Source organism: Bos indicus x Bos taurus, chromosome 26 (assembly GCF_003369695.1).
Source record: "Bos indicus x Bos taurus breed Angus x Brahman F1 hybrid chromosome 26, Bos_hybrid_MaternalHap_v2.0, whole genome shotgun sequence".
Classification (NCBI taxonomy): Eukaryota; Metazoa; Chordata; class Mammalia; order Artiodactyla; family Bovidae; genus Bos; species Bos indicus x Bos taurus.
Window position 1 is genome coordinate 34,107,550 of NC_040101.1, and position 23,408 is coordinate 34,130,957.

The 23,408-nt window shown below is 39.7% G+C and overlaps 1 protein-coding gene across 1 annotated transcript in view; it reads right to left on the reverse strand.

Moving 5' to 3' along the window:
- CC2D2B (coiled-coil and C2 domain containing 2B) overlaps positions 1–23,408 on the reverse strand; it is a 107,928-nt gene that overhangs the window by 40,109 nt on the left and 44,411 nt on the right. Inside the window, exons 17-20 of the mRNA XM_027528984.1 lie at positions 14,206–14,344; positions 12,071–12,274; positions 3,987–4,079; positions 198–289 (exon numbers count right to left, since the gene is read on the reverse strand). Of these exons, the coding sequence (XP_027384785.1) occupies positions 198–289; positions 3,987–4,079; positions 12,071–12,274; positions 14,206–14,344 (528 nt within the window). The remainder of the gene's footprint in view (positions 1–197; positions 290–3,986; positions 4,080–12,070; positions 12,275–14,205; positions 14,345–23,408) is intronic.

A 23,408-nucleotide genomic window follows, 5' to 3' on the forward strand; every position in this document is an offset into this window, starting at 1 on the left:
TGAAAATATAAATCATACAGATATGTCCAAAATGGAATTTTTAAATTATTAAAAATATTTAAATCACTATATTTCATTTTATGCTTTGTAACTGGATTTTGACATTAATATAAAAAGAGAACTTATTTGAGGACTCTGAAGGAACTAGCTTATAGCTTTATATTTCAGACTTAAATAATAATAATTTTAATATATACCTTGCAGATACAATTTCTTCATAATCAGCCACAATATCTGATAAGTTAAATTTGCTAACTTTGACAATTCTTCTCATTACCAACCTTCTCATCTACAAAAAATATTTTTAAGAAATAAAGAGTTCATATTTTAAGATTAAGTATACACAATGCTACTGGTGTCACTCTTTTGTTACTCTTACTTTTTGTAAGTAAGGAATGGGAAGGGGAATTAGGTAACTGAAAGTATGGTTCGGTTTTCTACCATTATCAAAATCATTTCTAACACTCTCATTATGACCCTCTCATCTCTTTTTCAACCTAACTCAGAGTATTCACATAGACAGAATCAGTCTTCACCAAAGAAGATGATTACCTGTGAATGTGTTTTTACAGCAGTCACTTGTATTCACACAAATCTTGATCCACAAAGAAATGTCATCACATTTCTGTATGTCCTTGGAGTTCATCCTATTCTGACCTTAAGTTCTCATTCTGTCTGCTTGGTTAGATATTCAGTGCTTCAACAGAGCCATTCCCCTAAGCCTATGCTGCTTGTAGAACCCACAGAAATTGGTTCCTCTAAGGACTCTGAAATTCTATATAGTCTAAGGACATTCCTCCCTTTCTACTCTAATCCCATCCTTCACGTCAGGTGTAGACTTTTAGAAATGAAACCAGGAAGAAGCGTGTCTCGAGGCAAATTTCCGCTTTCTGTCCTGCCACAAATCATCCTGGAGATAATTGTGTATACGTGCATGTGTCCTAAGTCGCTTCACTTGTGTCTGACTCTTTACGACCCTATGGACTGTAGCCCACCAGGCTCCTGTGTCCACGGGATTTCTAGGCAGGAATACTGGAATGGGTTGCCATGCTCTCCTCCAGGTGATCTTCCCAACGCAGGGATCGAACCTGCATCTCTTACCTTTCCTGCATTGGCAGAAGGGTTCTTTACCACTAGCACCACCTCGGAAGCTCAACCTAGAGACTAGTGATCTGCTTAAATTATATAGGAAAATGAGGTGGTAGAATGGGAAAAACAGAATTCCTAAGAATTACTCTGCTCTGTGTGTGTGTGTGTGTGTGTGTGTGTGTTACTCTCTTTGTGACCCCATGGGCTGTAGCTCACCAGGCTCCTCTGTCTATGGAATTTCCCAGGCAAGAATACTGGAGAAGTTTGCCATTCCCTTCTCCAGGGGATCTTCCCAACCCAGGGATTGAACACAGGTCTCCTCCATTGCAGGCAGGTTCTTTCCCGTCTGAGCCAGCAGGGAAGCCTGTATGGGCAACAAACTGCTTGCTTTGAAGGTGAACCACATCCCTCTCCCCTCTGACCCCATTATTGTGCTGGAGCCCTCCCTTCCTTCTCTTTCTTTCCCTTCTCCCACCCCTTCTCTCATTCTCTCTCTCTCCTTTGCTCCACTGGCGACACACAGACTGAGCTCCTTGCTGTTCCTGCCACAGGCTACGCATATTCCTTTCTCAGTTTTCACATGTGGTTCCATCAGCCTGCGATGTTCTTCGCCCATGAAAACTCTAACTTTTTGGAGCTTCAACTCCAGCTCCCTCAGCTTTCAGGTCTTTCGTTGGTGTTACCTACTCAGGGGCTTTCCTTGATTATCTTATTTAAAATTGTACCCCACATCCCCACACACACACACACCTGTGCTCTTTTCCAACTTTACTTGTTAGAGCACATATCACAATCTAATACACTAATATTTTGTTCATTATCTGACTTCTCCCACTAGAATGACTAGGAGGTCAAGGATTTTAGTCTCTTTTGTTTACTGCTGTAATTTCAATCTCTAGTATAATGCTTGATTAACAGCAGATGCTCATTAAGTATTTATTGAGTAAATTAATGGAAGGGACAAATTGAGGAGAGCTACAGGCCTCTTAGACACAAATATTTCAGCAAAACTTTATCTAGCAATCCACGAGACTGCTGGGACTTTACTGCTCCAACCCTGGCCTCAGGTACCACTGACCCCAGTAACATAGTAGGGAGTTTAACCCACATAACTCACAATCAGATTTAAACACCCATGGCCCTATGAGGCCTCCAATGTCAAACCACAATTCCAGCACCTATAATTAGAGTCAGTATCCTTCAACTTGTGTGTGAAACTATCTCCGGATAACAAAAAAGTCTTCACAAGGAACTGAAACACAATCACAAAATGTTCTTGACACTCCTTTGCAGGATCCTGCATGAAGTTCCAGAATCCTCAGACACTTGTGCTCTTACCACCTTCCTGATCCTCTGCTCCCTCCTGGGCTTCCTTATCCATCAAAAAGAAGAGAAGGGATGAGTAGGGTATGTGTTCCCTTTCTTATAGGAATACCTCTTTATTTCCTAAGACATAAATCTCATTATTAAATCACCTCAACTCTTTTTAAAAGAAATACGGAGCTGGTAGGGCTTTCCAGGTGGTGCTAATGGTAAAGAACCCGCCAGCCAATGCAGGAGACATAAGAGATGCGGGTTCAATCCCTGGGTCAGGAAGATCCCCTGGAGGAGGGCATGGCAACCCACTAGAGTATTCTTCCCTAGAGTCCCATGGACAGAGGAGCCTGGTGAGCTACACCCCACAGGGTCACAAAGAGTCAGACACAACTGAAGTGACTTGGCACACACACATGGAGTTAATAAAGAAGGTGTAGGAGGGGTAAGGGTGAGTGGGAGAAAACACCTGCCAATGATAAACAGGAAGTACTGACACAGACTAGGATAGCTACAGAGGTCTGCATTTCCAGCATGCTCTCAGCGAACAGGGTACAAACTAGCACAGCACTTGCAGTTTTATCATTTTACTTCAGAAGAAAAGCAAGGCAGGCATTTTTATTGTCTGTTTTTATAAAACAATAAAGCAGGACTCAGTGCATAGATTACTCGCCCAAAGACAAATGGGGAGGTCAGAACAGGTCTGCACATACCTGCCTAGGCCTCATCTAGTCACACAAGGTCACTTCTCTCATGTCTTTACGAGGTATTTGGTGTGTATCTCTTAGATCTTTCCATGGCTCTCTGCTTTCAAGTTATCTTGAAAGGCTTCCCTGGTCCTCTATAGCAAGGGCTATCAATTCTACTCTTGCAGAAATCTTAGAAATCTCCTCAGCCTTGTGGTTTTATTCCTAACCTCATTAACTGCTCAAACGTGTCTCAACATTTCCTGAGTGAAGAGGACAGTGCTGGGCATCATGGATCTATAGATATAGTCCCTGTGCTCTGGAAGCTTAGTGTGGAAGGATGAGGGGTCAGTGCAAAGAAATCAGGAGTGAATTTGATTGAGGGGTTCCACCTCAAACCTGGTTTAGGCTTTGGCAGGGTGTTCTGTAAATATCTGAAGCATGTCTTTCTCTACTATTTTCTGTCTCCTAGCAGGTCCTCCATCTATTGTCCACTGAACTGCTGTGGTGTGTGGCATTATGAGTTGTTAATAAAACTAGGGAATCCAACAAAATGCTGCTGTATTTCTCAAGGTGAATTTTCAGGGTCAAGAAGAGATGGGTGTAAACAGAAAAAGTTGGAATATTCTCTAATAATGAGTTTGCTGTCAACTGAAGTAACTGTTGCATCAATAATACACGTCAACTGTGTACATTTACAGATGGTCAGTAACTAACTCTAAAAAAGAAGTCTGAATGGAACAGAAAACCCCTTAGTGATCAGAAGGAGGTGAGGAGCAACCAGGTCTGCCCGTCTGACTCTCTGGGAAGAGTAGAGTACTATGCTATGCATCCAGCAGACTAGTTTTCACAAAAGTAAATTCAAACACACTGACAATGTTATTTTGTTGTTGTTACCTTTTTCAGAAAATTGGCAGAATTATTCCTTTGTGCAGTAATAGAATTCACATCTGAAATGGACATATCCTTTTCTATCTGACTTTCATATTCCTGTAAGTAGAGAAATTAAATTAGTTTCACTTTTTTTTTGGCCATGCCATGCAACATGCAGGATCTTAGTTCCCCAACCAAGGATTGAAGCCGTGCCCCCTGCCCGCGAAGTGCAGAATCTTAAACCACTGGACCACCAGGGTAATATCCTAGTTTCACTTCTTGAATGTAACAAAGTTTAGCTATGATATGCTGCAATGAAATATTAACTACTCATTTCAGTTTATGTGTAGGAGATATTGGCAACACTCTGGAATTGGGCGGAGAGAATGTTTCTTTAAGATTCTTCCCTCTGAGAATTAGCGAAGAACTGTTATATTTTGTTTTCTTCTAGGAAGAGTTTCATTCATCTTTTAAAACTAAGTAATGATTGAGGAAAAAAAACTGCAATTGAGAAAATGGTAAGAAGATGTAAAGACAACTGAGAACTATTCTTCATGTGCCTATTTACCTGGTATCATTAGAAACAAAAGAAATGGGAACTATTAACATTAGAGTATATATAATGTTCAAGTTGGTGGGCTTTGGAGGTCATAGTCCTGGATTCAAGTTGGCCCTGACATTTACTAACTGTGTGGTTTGGGGAAAAGTTGATTAACTACTGCAGATCTCAGTTTCCTCTTTTGTAATAATATAATTACTATTAACATGTCACAGGATTGCTGTGAGATTTAGCTAAAACAATATTTACAATGTGTGTAGCATGTAGTAAGTAATCAAAATATGTTGACCATAATCAATAACTTTAATTTTACATATAGCAGTTGGTATGATTATTTGTCAGGATGCCTCATTTATATAATTTAAAATAAATCCACATCTATTACATCTGCATGTATGGGATATGTTCCTAAAGCACATAAAAATTATTTTATATTATAGAGAACATTAAAGACACCACAAAAATTATGAATTATCTTTACAGTAGACAAATTATCTGAAAGTAATTTATTTTCTAATTATCCATAAGAAACCTTGAAATTAATTCTGTTGGCAAGTAACCACTTTTACCTAAGGATATATTATATTATATATATGGATGTGAGAGTTGGACCATAAAAAAGGTTGAGCATTGAAAAACTGATGCTTTTGAATTGTGGTGTTGGAGAAGACTCTTGAGAGTCCCTTGCACAGCAAGGAGATCAAACCAGTCAATCCTAAAGGAAATCAATCCTGAATATTCATTGGAAGGACTGATGCTGAAACTAAAGCTCCAATACTTTGGCCACCTGATGCGAAGAGCTGACTCATTAGAAAAGATCCTGACGCTGGGAACAATTGAAGGTAGGAGGAGAAAGGGACAACAGAGGATGAGATGGTTGGATGGCATCACCGACTCAATGGATATGAGTTTGAGCAGAGTCCGGGAGATAGTAAAGGACAGGGAGGCCTGGCGTGCTGCAGTCCATGGGGTTGCAAAGAGTCGAACATGACTGAGTGAACGAACAACACTATATTATTTCCCATTATACTGTTTCCCAGGTGGCTCAGTGGTAGAGAATTCACCTGCCAATGTAGGAGATGCAGGTTCCATCCCTGGGTCAGGAAGATACCATGGAGAAAGAAACGGCAACCTACTCCAGTATTCTTGTCTGGGAAATCCCATGGACAGAGGAGCTAGGCAGGCTATAGTCCATGGCATCACAAAAGAGTCAGACATGACTGAGTGACTAAACAAACAAAATATTATATTATTATTTCATATCACTGTATTTTCTTTAAAAAGTATTAAATTGTAAGATTTACTTAAATACTCTGGATGTTAATTTTTATTAACTATTTGAACTGTGGTGTTGGAGAAGACTCGAGAGTCCCTTGGGCTGCAGGAGATCCAACCAGTCCATTCTGAAGGAGATCAGCCCTGGGATTTCTTTGGAAGGAATGATGCTAAAGCTGAAACTCCAGTACTTTGGCCACCTCATGTGACGAGTTGACTCATTGGAAAAGACTCTGATGCTGGGAGGGATTGGGGGCAGGAGGAGAAGGAGACGACAGAGGATGAGATGGCTGGATGGCATCACTGACTCGATGGACGTGAGTCTGAGTGAACTCCAGGAGTTGGTGATGGACAGGGAGGCCTGGCATGCTGCGATTCATGGGGTCGAAAAGAGTCGGACACGACTGAGCAACTGAACTGAACTGAACTTACAAATATCTTTTCCTAATTTGTGGGGTTTAAATTTTAATATTATCAAGTTAATTATTCTACTTCTTTATAATTTATGCTTTTTGTGCTTTGTTTAAGAAATACTTTCCTGTCCAAGATTAAGATATCCATTTAAAGTTTTGCATTTCAAAGCAGAAGTAGAGACACAGATGTAGAGAGCAAATGTATGGATACCAAGGAGGGAAGTGGGGTGAGGGGAGGAATTGGGAGACTGGGATTGACATATATATGCTATGGATGCTGTGTATAAAATAGATAACTAATGAGACTCTGCTGTATAGCACAGGGAACTCTACTTGATGCTCTGTTGTCACCTGAATGGGGAGGAAATCCCACAAAGAGGGGATATATGTATACGTATAGCCGATTCACTTTGCTGTACAGTAGAAACACAATACTGTAAAGTATTTTAAAAATTAATTTAAAAAATGGAGTTTCGGATTTCATGGGTAATCTTCATTACACATGGTATTTATTTCTTTTGTGAAGTCTGAATCTAATTTTACATCATTCAAAATGTCCTACAATTCTCTCCATTAAGTTTTATACATGTTTTGTTAAATGTATTCCTGTGTATTTAAGAGTTTTTATTGCTACTGTAAGGTGTATCTTTGCTAAATTACATTTTTAGTGGGTTTTTATTGGTGTATAGAATGTTATTTATTTTTTGTCTCTAATATTTCCTTAAGTTTTTCAAACATACAGAAAATGAGAAAGGCGGTTAAAATCTATGTACTTAGTCTCTAGGTTAAGTAATTAACATTTTGCCACATTTGTTTAATCTATTTCTTTTCTTTTTTTGGCTAAAATATCTCAGTGTAAATTATAGCATGATGACACTTCACTCTTAAAATACTTCAGTATGAATCTCCAAATACTATGGACACATTCACAGTGCCATAATCACAGACAACAAAATTAACAATTTCCCAATATATCTATAATTCAATTATCAATATACTTAATATTCTAATATCCAAAATTTACCAACTGCTGCCATTTTCCCACCAATCACTGTTCATATTTTTTCAAATTTTTTCCCATTATAAGTTATTACAAGATATGGATAAAGTTCCCTGTGTTATACAGTAGGAACCTGTTGTTTATTGATTTTCTATATAGTAGCTTGTATCTCGGAGAAGGCAATGGCACCCCACTCCAGTACTCTTGCCTGGAAAATCCCATGGATGGAGGAGCCTGGTAGGCTGCAGTCCGTGGGGTCGCTAAGAGTCGGACATGACTGAGCGACTTCACTTTCTCTTTTCACTTTCATGCATTGGAGAAGGAAATGGCAGCCCACTCCAGTGTTCTTGCCTGGAGAATCCCAGGGATGGGGGAGCCTGGTGGGCTGCCGTCTATGGGGTCACACAGAGTCGGACACGACTGAAGTGACTTAGCATAGCATAGCTTGTATCTGCTAATCTCAAATGCCTAATTTATTCCTCCTCCATTCCCTTTCCCCTTTGGTATTGGTAAATTTGTTTTCTATGTCCATGAGTCTTATTTCTGTTTTTAAAATAAGTTCATTTCTATCTTTTCTTCAGATTCCACATGTAAGTGGTATCATATATTTTTTTTCATTTTATTTTACTGAGAACATGTTTTACATAAGATGGCCAAATGATAGCTTTACACAATTCTAGAAAACCGCTACTGATTACAGCCTGGAAATTCCTAGCAAATCAAGGGATGTACATGTATGAGCACATAAATGCACTTTTAAGACTTTGAAATGCATTTCCTAAATTGAAGATGGTATCATTTGTCTTTTTCCTTCTGACTTACTACACGATTATCATGTAGTATGATAATCTCTTGATCCACCTATGTTGCTGCAAATGGAATTATTTCATTATTTTTTATGGCCAAGTGTATATATACACTACCACATCTTCTTTATCCATTAGATGCATACTTAGGTTCCTTCCATGCCTTGCTATTATAAATACTGCTGCTATGAACATTGGGACGAATGTATCTTTTTGAATTAAGAGTTTTCTCTGGATATATGCCGAGCAGTGCGACTGCTGGATCATATGGTAACACTATTTTTAGTTTTTTTAAGGAACTTCCATACTGTTCTTCATAGCGACTACACCAATTTACATTCCCACCAACAGTGCAGGAAGGTTCCCTTTTCTCCATATCCTCTCCAGCATTTTCTATTTGTAGACTTGTTAATGATGGCTACTCTGATTGGAGTGAGGTGATACTTCATAGTAGTTTTGATTTGCATTTCTCTAACATATAACAGCCATGAAATTAAAAGACGCTTACTCCTGGGAAGGAAAGTTATTGACCAACCTAGATAGCATATTCAAAAGCAGAGATATTACTTTGCCAACAAAGGTCCGTCTAGTCAAGGCTATGGTTTTTCCAGTGGTCATGTATGGATGTGAGAGTTGGACTGTGAAGAAAGCTGAGCACCGAAGAATTGATGCTTTTGAACTGTGGTGTTGGAGAAGACTCTTGAGAGTCCCTTGGACTGCAAGGAGATCCAACCAGTCCATCCTAAAGCAGATCAGTCCTGGGTGTTCATTGGAAGGAATGATGCTAAAGCTGAAACTCCAGTACTTTGGCCACCTCACGCGAAGAGTTGACTCATTGGAAAAGACTCTGATGCTGGGAGGGATTGGGGGCAGGAGGAGAAGGGGACAGAGGATGAGATGGCTGGATGGCATCACTGATTCGATGGACGTGGGTCTGAGTGAACTCTGGGAGTTGGTGATGGACAGGGAGGTCTGGTGCGCTGCGATTCATGGGGTCACAAAGAGTCGGACACGACTGCGCGACTGAACTGAACTGAACATATAACAATATTGAGCATCTGTCTTTTCATGTACTTGTTGGCCACTTGTATGTCTTCTTTGGAGAAATGTCTATTTAAGTCTAAAAATGATGGCTTTTTAAAGGGATCAAAATGTAACAGAAAAACAGCTGCACTTCCTAGCCAGTAGTCCCACATTTCATATTTGTCTGACTGGTTCCTTGTGGTGCTATTTAACTTGTTTCTCTATTCCTTATGTTTCTCATTAAAAAAAACCAAGTCTTAATTTGATTCGGGTAATACATTTTTGACAAGGGTATTTCAAACATGTAGTGCTGTGTATTTCATGTTGTATCACATTAGGAGGCAATAATATCTGCCTGTCCTTTATCAATGTTTTAGTTTCCTATTGCTGCTGGAACAAATTATCACAGATTTAGTGGCTCCAGACAACACAAATTTATTATCTCCGAGTTTTGTAGGTTAGAAGCCTAGATTGTCTCATGATACAAATGGAATTACTTACAGTGGTGTTAGCTATTTATTCCAGGTTTCACAAGGCTAATACCAAGGTTTAGGCCAGCTAGGTTCTCACTAGCAGACTCTGAGAAGAATCTGTTTCTAGGCTTATCTAGATGGTTGGCAGAATCTAATATCTCACGGTTACAGAACTGAGGTCTCATTTCCTCACTGGCTGTGAGTTCAGGCCCACTCTTAGTGTCTAGAGATAGCTCTCCAGTCTTCACAGGTGGACCACTAAATCTCAGAGCCAGCCAACTACATGCTGAGTCCCTCTCATGATTGGAATTCCTCTGATTTCTCCTGCTATTGCAAAAGCGATCTTTCTTTTGCTCTTAGTTGGAAAGTTTTCTCTGCTTGTAAAGGCTCATACAATTAAATTAGGTCCACCCGGATAATCGACCACAATCTCCCTATTTTAAGCAAGGTACATTACATTTTCATAGGTTCTGGGCATCAGGGAGTAGACATCTTTAGGGAGCCATTATTCTGCCTACCACACTTAATAAGATTAAGCTGGATCACTAAGTCAAGGTGGTAACAACTAGATTTCTCTATTATAGAGGTACAATTTTCCTTTTAAAATAAAAAAAGTAGCTATTTATTCTTAAAAGTGGGTATCATCTTCAGCAAATTTATTACGTGTGCAGGTGGCACTACTGGTAAAGAACCTGCCTGCCAATGCAGGAGACATGAGACACGGGTTCAGTCCCTGGGCTGGGAAGATTTCCTGGAGGACGGCATGGCAACGCACTCCAGTATTCTTGTCTGCAGAATCCCATGGACAGAGGAGCCTGGAGGACTATAGTCCATAAGGGTGCAAAGAGTCGAACACGATTGAAGCTACTTAGCACAGTCAGCATGCACAGTTAGCTGTAGATTCTCTTACGTTTTCCACATAGACAAATGAATTTTCTGCAAACATGGATAGTTTGTGTCTTCTATTCCAATTCTAATTTTCTTCTTTCCTTTCTTCTTTCTGGCTTAATGCATTGGCTCTTACTGGTAGAGATGATAGCAGGCATTTTCAAGTTGTTGAGATTAATGGGAAAACTGATGTTTGGCTACTAAATACAATGTTTGTGTAGGAGTCTATGAGGAAACTGATTTCTAATAGTGATCATTATACCAAACAGTTTCAGAGCCACACAGATAATAAGGCACTGAATCAAATCAAGGGATAGTTTATAAGGAACTGGTTTTCCAGAATGCTGGAAAGCTGGAGACAGAGAATTTGCTCAGGGACACCTAGGCACTGGCTCTATTTCTTCTCTTGAAGGATGATATAGCCTTATTGACCTTGAATTGGGTTCAAGAACTAGAGGAGTCCAACATTTGTAAACATTGCCTTAAATGGAAGTGCATTTACCATGAACATATTAATTTTTCTGGGGTGGTAAGGTAAACCTTGCCTATTTTGTACAGGTTTTTTGGTTTGGTTTGTTTTTTGTTTTGTTCTTAGCTCTTGCAAAACCTTACTCTTATGTGGAAAAGTCACAAGAAGTTTAATATTCCCAGACCCCCACCGTAGTACCAGAGTCTAGTAAAAACCAACACAAAATTCGCTGCACTGTCCTGCCCTGTGTTCTGCCCGACTTCCGTATATTTCTGCATTCCTGGCTAATTAACTCTGAAACTCCCTCTAATTATCCAGTGGGTGTGTAGGTGTCCTTTCTTATCTCTCTTCCCATTCCGGCAATTCTACAATTGACCTGAAACACTTTTTTTCAAAGCAGTTTGCATCAGCAGAAAAATCCAAAATCCTGAATATTTTTAATCAGTTTAAAGAAGTTCTCTTCTAATTCTAGGATGCTAAAAGCTTTCACCATGAATGAGCACTGAAATTATTAAGTGCCTTTTGGGCATTTATTAAGAGGAGCATATCTTTTCCTTCCTTAATTCTGTTAGCTCTGTTACCTAGAAATAAACCCTACTAGATTATGATGTACAGTTATATATTTATATATAATATATTGCTTTTTGATTTGTTGAAATTTTATTGGGGGGTAATAGAGGGATAAAAAATTAAGAGGCACAAACTATTATGTATAAAATAAACTACAAGGATATGTTGTACAACCCAGGGAATATAGTCAGTATTTTATAATAACTATGAGTGAGTGATAGTCACTGAGTTGTATCCATCTCTTTGCGACCCCATGGACTGTAGCCTCCCAGGCTCCTTTGTCCATGGTATTATCCAGGCAAGAATACTGGTGTGCTGTACTGTGCAGTGGGTTACCATTTCCTTTTCAACCCACTCCAGTATTCTCTCTTGGAGAATAACTATAAATGGAACATAACCTTTAAAAGTTGTAAATCACTATACTATACACCTGTAAAACTTTTATAAATATTGCACATCAAATATACTTCAAGTAAAAAAAATTTAAAGGGGAAAATTTTTGTCTACAGATAGTCAGTTTTTTAAAAATTAAGACAGCTTTAAAAAAATAAAAATAAAAATTAAGACAGATTTAAAGCAGCAAAACATTAACTTATCACAGAAAAAGCAATATTCAAATAGAAACCAAGTACCTGGAAGACTAAATCTGGAATCTCTCTATCATAAAGGGGCATTTGCTGCAGAAGGAAAACATCTAATTGACCAGCATTTCTAAGTTGCAATAGCTGGAAACGTTTACTCTTTTTCATTTCTTCTTCAGAAACAAAGTTAAATTCATCTTGCAACTGTTCAAGACGAAAATACTTTGGGATATCCTGTCCTTTATGTTTTATGTACTGTAAAACACAAATAATGTAAAGTCTTTACTTAAAATAATTTTTTTTAAAATTCAAGACCTCATAACAGTTGAAACTGTGAGATATGAGAATTGCAATATAAATAGGAAATGGAACAACTGAATCTGTAATAGAAAATCTGAAAAAAAATGCAGAATCTAGCCTGCATAGGTTCTCAACCTTTTCCCGGTCATGATTTATATAGAAAATGAAAACATGTTACTGTACAATGGGTTCAAAGATGATGCTTTTTATATCCGGTTGCTCTATGAGCTGAGAGAAGTTCAATAGTTCTATGTACAAGTAATCAATTCAGCATGTCAGTTGGGAAGCTATGATCTGAGGAAACTTAACTGCAATATGGCACCCCACTCCAGTACTCTTGCCTGGAAAATCCCACGGACGGAGGAGCCTGGTAGGCTGCAGTCCATGGGGTCGCGAAGAGTTGGACACGACTGAGCGACTTCACTTTCACTTTTCACTTTCATGCACTGGAGAAGGAAATGGCAACCCACTCCAGTGTTCTTGCCTGGAGAACCCAGGGATGGGGGCGCCTGGTGGGCTGCCATCTCGGGGTCGCACAGAGTTGGACATGACTGAAGCGACTTAGCAGCAGCAGCATGCACTGCTTTATTCAGTAAATGCAAACGTGAGTACACAGTACATGAGAGGCAAGGTGCTGGTGCCATAAGAGAGACAAAGATTTACTAGCTATAGTTCCACAGGGAAAGATAAAGCACATGGGCGAATGACTGCAGTAAAGGCAGAATGATAGGTCCATTTGCTATTGTTCAGTTGTGTTTGACTCTTTTCGATCCCATGGACTGCAGCATGCCAGGCTTCCCTGTCTTTCACCATCTCCGGGAGCTTGCTCAAACTCTGTCTTATAAATAGATCCATAAGAGTTATTAAAAAAAAAAAAGAAAAGAAAGAACAGGAGGGCAAGAAAAGGAAAGCCCATATCTAACTGAAGTTGTTGCAGGGAGAAGTCAATTTTGACTCCATGTTGAAACTGTTTCTTTGACTTGCTTTCCGTTGATATTGTTATTATAATCACACATAATGGCCTGCCTCAAAGAACTCTGCTCCTCTGCCCGACTTAAGCTAAATTGCCTTTGTTCATAACCCTGTCCACCTGGCTGGCAGGAGGAAAGAAATTAACACATCCCCCTGCCTGAGGCTTGCCATTCCAGGAGATACTTGCAAGATTAAATGGCCTTTTTACTTTGTTTCCTTATGTCCACCCCCCATCTCTGATCCATAAAAGAAACTGGCATCTAGATGATGACAAGATGGCTATTTTGAGATGTTAGTCTGCCATCTTCTCGGTCAGCTGGCTTTCCAAACAAAGCCATATTCCTGCCTCAACTTATCTCCCAGATTCACTGGCCTATCCTGTGGGGGAGCAGAGGGAGCTTGGACTCGGTAACAAGGTTGCCAAGGAAGTATTTACCAAACCTGCAGGATGGGTAAGATAGCTGATATAGGTGCTCTTCTAAGCAGAGGGAATGGCATGGATAAAAGTATGAAGAAAGCATTTTTGGAGCACAAAGAGCAGTTCAGTTGGCTATGAGCAGGAGTAGAAGTGAATAGAGTCTTTGAGGGAAGGAGGATGTCTTTGAGTCATCTTTAAAGTCCTCAGTAATTAATAATACGGCTGGTACTCAGTAGATGTACAACTGATGTCAACCTGGAGATTATTCTGCTGGATGCACCAAGCAAGGGCTGCTAAATAGTAGCGGAGTACCAATCATTTTCCCAGTTGTTGAATTTCTAACTGCCTCATAGTACTGTAAACTGGCTGAAAACTGTCCTTTTTTACTTTTAATGACTCCTAGTGCCTAGAAAAATACACTGCAAACTGTGGAGGAGCATAAGAGTATAGACCTTAATAAATATATTTACAGTACAGATATTTTGCCACAACTTACCATAATAAATTCCATTAAATCAGAACATTCTGGGTTATTTGGGTCAATTCTGACCTCATTGGCCCATTCAAAAAGCTTCTGTGCATTAATAAGCCATGGAATTTCAGGAACACCTCTTGCATCTACATTCCTTAACACACTAACATAAGGAAAAATATGTTGTGAATTTGTATGTAATATACAGGTGATACATCTGTTATATGGGGTAAAACCGACCCATTACAGGTATTTAAAGATTAAGCTTATCCATTCTCTGTATTTAAGGATAAAACAGAAGGTTCAGATGTGCTATCTTCCCTGGTTCTTCTCACATTCTAACTGCATGATAGTTTTTTGATAAATGTCTACCCCTCCCTTAAGAGACAAGCTTTTTAAGGGTAAAGCTCATAAATATTCCTCTTTGCTATCTAAAATATACAATATAAAAAGAATCTTTAGGCTATATCTTTATAGTTGAAACACAATATAGGGTATGTAATACAATTAACTGGGAAGTATGAGTCAGAAGAATATCGTTGTTTGGTCCTATAAGGCCATATCTTTAGAAGTTGGAGAGCTATGAAGGACAGGCTAGAATGTATTCTTAAGTGCATTCTTAAGTCAATTCAGTCATGTCCGACTCTGTGCAACCCTATGGACTGCAGCCTCCCAAGCTCCTGTGTCCGTGGGATTCTCCAGGCAAGAACACTGGAATGGGTTGCCATGCCCTCCTCCAGGAGATCTTCCTGACTGACGTCTCCTATGTCTACCTGCACTGGCAGGCAGGTTCTTTACCACTAGCACACCTGGGAGTGCAATCTTAGTGACCTCAACCACAGGCAAAGTGCAGAGGAAATTCAACCCTAAACAGAAAGGGTTTCTTTTCCGCCATCAATTATCCCAGTTATTTAATCTCTCTCTTCATGGGTAATTCATTCACCTTGTGGAATTAGAATGCTTCAAACTGAAAGATTTCTAAGATCCTTTCTATGTAGTACTCAGGGAAAATTCCAGTCTATAAACTAGGATTTCAGTAATACAGTCTGACTCAGATTCCACAATGTCAGCCCAAACACGGACATACATTTTACACTGTCCACTTTCCATCAGTATCTATTCATATTTTTTATGATGAATCTGAGAGAGTCAATCCTTAGGTAGGTTGATAAGAAGTCTGGGGTCCCCGAGGAGGAGATAGGGGTCTGGGGTTATCAAAGAGGACAAAAGAACAAACTTTTTTTCCTACATTCCTTAGTCTTAGTCACATAAAACTTATACCATTACAGCCTTTTTTTTTTCTTTAAGCCCAGAGCTGATGATAACAACAAAACAACTCATCTTAAACTCTGTACAAAGGATTATCTAACAACAATGTATCCTGTTGGAGGACATGTTTCTCCTTCTTAAGAAAGTGAAAGTGAAAGTCACTCAGTTGTGTCCTACTCTTTGCAACCCCATGGACTATACAGTCCATGGAATTCTCCAGGCCAGAATACTGGAGTGGGTAGCCTTTCTCTTCTCCAGGGGATCTTCCCAACCCAGGGATTGAACCCAGGTCTACTGCATTGCTTCCCTGGTGGCTCAGAGGTTAAAGCGTCATCCAGGAATGTGGGAGACCCAGGTTCAATCCCTGGGTCAGGAAGATCTCCTGGAGAAGGAAATGGCAACCCACTCCAGTAGTCTTGCCTGGAGAATCCCATGGAGGGAGGAGCCTGGTAGGCTACAGTCGATAGGGTCGCAAAGAGTCAGACGCGACTGAGCGACTTCACTCACTACCGCATTGCAGGCAGATTCTTTACCAGCTGAGCCACAAGGGAAGCACATTAAGATAATCCTGTTATTTTAAAATGTTTATTGTGGGAGTGGGACTGGCAAGATCTTGCCATTGTTAGTAATAATCCATCATTTTAAAATGTAAATTGTGGGAGTGGGTCTAGTAAGACCTTTACAAACTTGAAACATTTTTTTGATTTATTGTTAATAACCAACTGAAAAAGTATATACCTGCCTTGCTAAGCCTAGTGAGCACTCTCCATCCTCTTCTGACGTCTATGTCAGCAGCTTTCTCTGTCCTTTTTCCTATAATAAAACTTCTGCCCACACAAGAGCTCTAAGTGGTCAAGTCTGATCCCTGATCCGGAAGCTCAATTTTCTTCTTCGGAGATCATGAATCCGACACCATGCACTGTAAGCTACCAAATCTTTGGAAGTTATTCCTAACAAAGCCAGTTGATACAATGTTAAGCAAAATTCAGTTCAGTTCAGTTCCGTCACTCAGTTGTGTCCGACTCTTTGCAACCCCATGAACTGCAGTACACCAGGCCTCCCTGTCCATCACCAGCTCCCGGAGTTCACCCAAACCCATGTCCATTGAATCGGTGATGCCATCCAACCATCTCATCCTCTGTCATCCCCTTCTCCTCCTGCCTTCAATCTTTCCCAGCATCAGGATCTTTTCAAATGAGTCAGCTCTTTGCATGAGGTGGCCAAAGTACTGGAGTTTCAGCTTCAACGTCAGTCCTTCCAATGAACATCCAGGACCGATCTCCTTTAGGATGGACTGGTTAGATCTCCCTGCAGTCCAAGGGACTCTCAAAAGTCTTCTCCAACACCACAGTTCAAAAGCATCAATTCTTCGATGCTCAGCTTTCTTTATAGTCCAACTCTCACATCCATACATGACCACTGGAAACACCATAGCCTTGACTAGACGGACCTTTGTTGACAAAGTAATGTCTCTGCTTTTTAATATGCTGTCTAGGTTGGTCATAACTTTTCTTAAAAGGAGGAAGCATTTTTTAATTTCATGGCTGCAATCACCATTTGCAGTGATTTTGGAGCCCAGAAAAATAAAGTCTGACACTGTTTCCCCATCTATCTGCCATGAAGTGATGGAATCGGATGCCATGATCTTAGTTTTCTGAATGTTGAGCTTTAAGCCAACTTTTTCACTCTCCTCTTTCACTTTTGTCAAGAGACTTTTTAGTTTTTCTTCACTTTCTGCCATAAGGGTGGTGTCATCTGCATATCTGAGGTTATTGATATTTCTCCCGGCAATCTTGATTCCAGCTTGTGCTTCTTCCAGCCCAGTGTTTCTCATGATGTACTCTGCATATAAGTTAAATAAGCAGGGTGACAATATACAGCCTTGACGTACTCCTTTTTACAAACAGGTAAAGCTTGAGTCTTCTTCCCTTCTTCAATTCCTATGTCTGCCCTCTCATTTGAACTGTTTTAATATCTTTGTCATAAGAGATCTCTAGGGCCTGACACCCTTAACATCATCACGTGACAAATTTTCCTTCTCACGGGAAGAATCTTAGCCCAGGACCCTTAGAGAATAAAGGCTCAGGTACAGTCTAAATGTTAATGAATACATTATGGAGAGAAATTTATCCTATTATAGCCTTAAAAAAATTTGGTTGTAATGATATTTCAACATAGTCTCCAGATTTCTGCCTCAGGGGAAGTAATAAAAACCTCAGAACATCTCCTGCCTTTGCTATGATGATTCTACATCATAGCTGTGGACTACAGCTAAATTCCTTTGTCATCTGCAACCCTCCTTCACAAACAAATGCTAAGCATCTAATGTAATTCAGTGGCATTTAGTATGCTCACAGTGTTGTACAGTCACCATAACCATGTTATTTTCAGAACTTTTCATCATTCCAAACAGAAATCCTGTACCCATTAAGCAATAGCTCCCCATTCCTCCCTGCCCTCAGGCCTGAGCTTTGTCTCTAAGAATTAAGCTAAGAATTTCAAAGGTATCAGGGAGAAAAGACTATCTAAAAAATACTAACATTTAGACTGACAGCAGACTTTTTTTTTTTTTTTTTTTTTAATTTTATTTTATTTTTAGACTCCACATAATCGTATCAGTTCTGCCAAACATCAAAACGAATCCACCACAGGTATACATGCGTTCCCCATCCTGAACCCTCCTCCCTCCTCCCTCCCCATACCATCCCTCTGGGTCGTCCCAGTGCATTAGCCCCAAGCATCCAGTATCGTGCATCGAACCTGGACTGGCAACTCGTTTCTTACACGATATTTTACATGTTACAATGTCATTCTCCCAAATCTTCCCACCCTCTCCCTCTCCCACAGAGTCCATAAGACTGTTCTATACATCAGTGTCTCTTTTGCTGACAGCAGACTTTTAAACAGCTATGATAAATTCCAGAAGATAATGCAACTGTAGCTTCAGGGTGCTTAGGGAAAATAAGTATCAGCCTCAAATTTTATGCCCATCTACACAATTATTCAAGAATGAGGAAAAAAATACATTTTCAAATAAAGACTAAACAAGCTTTCTAGCCATGAAAACAATCATTTTCATGAATATGTGTATGTAGGGTTGAGTCCCTTCGCAGTTCACCTGAAACTATCACAACTGGCTCTACCCCAGTACAAAAGAAAAAGCTAAAAAAGGACTGAATCGTTAAGGGAACAACTTTCAGCACGAAGAGTAAATCCAGAATGAAAGTTATGGGAGATAAGAAATAAGGTCAAACATAAAACTCAATTAACCACGTCACAAATAATCAACTATTGAGTGTAAGAAAAACAGTTTTGTTTTTAAAATGTGTTAAAAACTCTAGACAGTGTTAATTGACACTGGAGAGATATGACTTTTATAATATAAAGCATTCTAAGATCCTCCTCCGTTTCTAGTTCCATCAGTAGTTGATGAATAAATGAATGAATGAGTGAGTGAATAAACAAACTCTTTCTGATCTCCTTTGGCTTCATGCTCGGACTCTCACAAGTCAGTCTTGCCTTTTGGAGCACCCATCCCAGGCTCCTAAAACCACTGCTCCTCACCAGTCCTTGGGCCACCACAGCTGTAGATGAGGAGAGCTCTGCAATTTCCCTCTCTGATCTCAGAATCCCCAACTGTAAAGTTTTACTTCAAGTTCACTTTAGAAAGGGCTCTGAACTTTGAAAATGTTTCCTGCAGTTCATTCTCTGTTGACACTTTTCATCTGTTCCAATCTTGCACAACTGCTTTCAACCTTTTATAAACTTGAGTTCCCAAGTGACTGGAACTGTTAAGTGCAGCATCACAGAAACCATGAGAGAAGAGACATCAAGAAGCAAAAAGATGAGGACAGGTCAATAAATATGACCAGAAGGTCCTTCGTAGCCTTCAGGAGTAAATGGGTTGGCTTAGGGATGAAATGTGTGAACAAAAAGTAAAGGCAATATATACAGACCAGGAGAGCACCCATATAATAAATAACCTGGGCAGGGAAAACAACCAGAAAAGGTTTTTAGGATTTAATCAAATGCTTGGATTTTTCTTTGTTTTAAAGCACAGAAAGCTTCTTGGATATGAAAGATTTATAGCATAGGGAGATGGAAAAGTTGAAGAAAATGTAAGAAAAGGATATAAATATGTCAATAGATTCCTAAAAGAGACCAAGGGAAGTTCCAAATTACTTGCATAAAAGTTAGCTTTAGAGTGAGGAGAGCAAACATCTGACTTTAAGAAAAAGACAAAGAATGATGTGGCAAAGATTAAAAATAGCTGCAGTGGGTGTATGGCTGGAAGTCACTTTGCTGCCATCTGAAACTATCACAAAACTGTTAATCAGCTATACCCCCAAAATGTTTTTGGTGTACCTGTGGCGGATTCATTTTGATATTTGGCAAAACCAATACAATATTGTAAAGTTTAAAAATAAAATAAAATTAAAAATAAAAAAAATAAAAAAAAAAAAAACAGCTGCAGTGGGGGACTATGCTAGGGAAATACTGAGTAACACAAGAAAATTCTGGTTCAGCATATTATAAGCTTATTCACTGGCTCCAAAATAAATTACCCTTATTACCCATTTTGATCTTAATACCCGGATAACCATGATGGTGTGATCACTCACCTAGAGCCAGACATCCTGGAATGTGAAGTCAAGTGGGCCTTAGGAAGCATCACTACAAACAAAGCTAGCAGAGGTGATAGAATTCCAGCTGCTGCTGCTGCGTCACTTCAGTCGTGTCCGACTCTGTGTGACCCCAGAGACGGCAGCCCACCAAGCTCCCCTGTCCCTGGGATTCTCCAGGCAAGAACACTGGAGTGGGTTGCCATTTCCTTCTCCAAGAATTCCAGCTGAGCTACTTCAAATCCTAAAAGATGGTGCTGTGAAAGTGCTGTACTCACTATGCCAACAAATTTGGAAAACTCAGCAGTGGCCACAGGACTGCAAAAGGTTAGTTTTCATTCCTATCCCACAGAAGCCAATGCCAAAGAATGTTCAAACTACTGCACAATTGCACTCATTTCACATGCTAGCAACGGAGAAGGCAATGGCACCCCACTCCAGTACTCTTGCCTGGAAAATCCCACAGACACAGGAGACTGGTAGGCTGCAGTCCATGGGGTCTCGAAGAGTCCGACACAACTGAGCGACTTCACTTTCACTTTTCACTTTCATGCGTTGGAGAAGGAAATGGCAACCCACTCCAGTGTTCTTGCCTGGAGAATCCCAGGGACGGGGGAGTCTGGTGGGCTGCCGTCTATGGGGTCACACAGAGTCGGACATGACTGAAGTGACTTAGCAACACATGCTAGCAAAGTAATGCTCAAAATCCTTCAAGCTAGGCTTCAATAACAGGTGAACTGAGAACTTCAAGATGTAAAAGCTGGATTTAGAAAAGGCAGAGGAACCAAAGATCAAATTGCCAACATCCATTGGATCATAGAAAAAGCAAGAGATTGTCAGGAAAACATCTACTTCTGCTTCACTGACTACGCTAAAGCCTTTGACTATGTGGATCACAATAAACTGTGGAAAATTCTGAGATGGGAATACCAGACCACCTCACCTGCCTCCTGAGAAATCTGTATGCAGGTCAAGAAGCAACAATTAGAACCAAACATGGAACAGTGGACTGGTTCAAAACTGGGAAGGACTGTATATTGTCACCCTGTTTATTTAACTTATATGCAGAGTTCATCATGTGAAATGCCAGGCTGGATGAAGCACAAGCTGGAATCAGGATTGTGGGAGAAATATCAATAACCTCAGATATGCAGATGAAACCACTCTAATGGAAGAAAGTGAGAAGGAATTAAAGAGCGTCTTGAGAAAGGTGAAAGAGGAGTGTGAAAAAGTTGGCTTAAAACTCAACATTCAAAAAACTAAGATCACGGCATCTGGTCCGATCACTTCATAGCAAATAGATGGGGAAACAACGGAAACAATGACAGACTTTATTTTCTTGGACTCCAAGATCACTGCAGATGGTGACTGCAACCATGAAATTAAAAAATGCTTGCTCCTTGGAAGAAAAGCAATGACAAACCTAGACAGTAAATTAAAAAACAGATACATTACTTTGCCTACAAAGGTCCGTCTAGTCAAAGCTATGGTTTTTCCAGTAGTCATGTATGGATGTGAGGGCTGGACCATAAAAAAGGCTGAGCACTGAAGAACTGATGCCTTCAAACTGTGGTGCTGGAGAAGACTCTTTAGAGTCCTTTGGACAGCAAGGAGATCAAACCAGTCAATCCCAAAGGTAATCAACCCTGAATATTCATTGGAAGGACTGATGCTGAAGCTGAAGCTCCAATACTTTGGCCACCTGATGGGAAGAACTGACTCATTGGAAAAGACCCTGATGCTGGGAAAGATTGAAGTTGGGAGGAGAAGGGGCTCACAGATGAGATGGTTGGATGGCATCACTGACTCAATGGACATGAGTTTGAGCAAACTCCAGAAGATGGTAATGGACAGGGAAGTCTGGCGTGCTGCAGTCCATGGGGTCACAAAGAGTTGAACATGACTGAGTGACTGAATGATGACAACCCATTTTTCTCCTAAAATGCCCTGGCTCCAGGTTTCTAAGATGACCTGATTTACTTAGCAAAAGAGGGATATCCATCAAAATTATATTTCTGTGTGTACTGTGATTTCTGTCTCATTCTCTGTTTTGAAAAGATATTTCCTCTTCTCTAGAACCATATTGACTTATGTTCTGGTTCAATATCATCCTGACTCTGAAGGAGTTCATGTGCTAACTGCTTCAGTTGTGTCCGACTCTTTGCAACTCCATGGACTGTAGCCCGCCAGGCTCCTCTGTCCATGGGATTCTCCAGGCAAGAATACTGGAGTGGGTTGCCATTTCCTCCTCCAGGGGATCTTCCTGACCCAGGGATCAAACCCAAGTCTCTTGCATTGCCTGTATTGGCAGGTGGCTTCTTTATCTCAAATTCTTTCTAATACATTCTGGCTCTTTTCCTATGAGTTTCATCACTTCCTTTTAGAAGATAAGTATTGCCCCCAATTTTTAAGCACTCCATACTTTGATTCTGTTCTCTCTCTTATTTTCAGCCTCTTTTTACTGTCAAGCTTTTTCATGAGTAACCTACATCCACTTCCTGTTTCTTCAACATCAATTGTTGAATACTACTGACATTGGTTTAGTTTTTTTTCTAAAACTCTTTCTTATTTACCAAGAAGACCACTCGGGAGGAGGTCAAGGCAACCCTCCTTCAAGACTGAAGCAACTTAGCACTCATGTATGCAAGAAGACCACTTATGAACTTTTGCTATGATTCTGGCTATATGCCACAAATTTTGTAGATAGTGTTCTCATTGTTATTTTAAAAATGGTCTCTAATTTCAGTTTTGATTTCCTATTTAATCCACATTATTTATAGGAATTATTTTTTAATATTATTTTACTTTAAAAATAGGAATTTTTTAAAAGGAGTTTTAGGATCACAGCAAAATTGGTATAAAGTACAGTTTCCACATACACAGCCTACCTCACTATCAACATCCTGCACCAGAGTTATAATTTATTATGTTTTTTGCCAATAAAAGAGTTGCACTTGTTATAATCCATGGACCTATACTAACCCATCATTAGCACTCAAAATCCATTGGTGTCCTATGTTATACGGATTTTTGTCAAACGCATAATGACATGTACCCACAATTACAGTACCTTACAGAGTAGTTTCACTGCCCTAAAAATCCCGTGTGCTCTGCCTATTCATCCCTCCCTTTTCCTAATTCCTGGTGAACAATGACATTTTTACTGTCTCCATAGTTTTACCTTTCCCATAATGTCATATAGTTGGATCTAGCCTGTTTTTTAAAAAATATGTGTTTTATTTTTTAAATAAATAAATAAAAAAAAAAACATGTGTTTAGATGGGGAGGGAAAAGGCTATCCTTTTGTTATTATCATTCATTAATTTCTTTAATGAT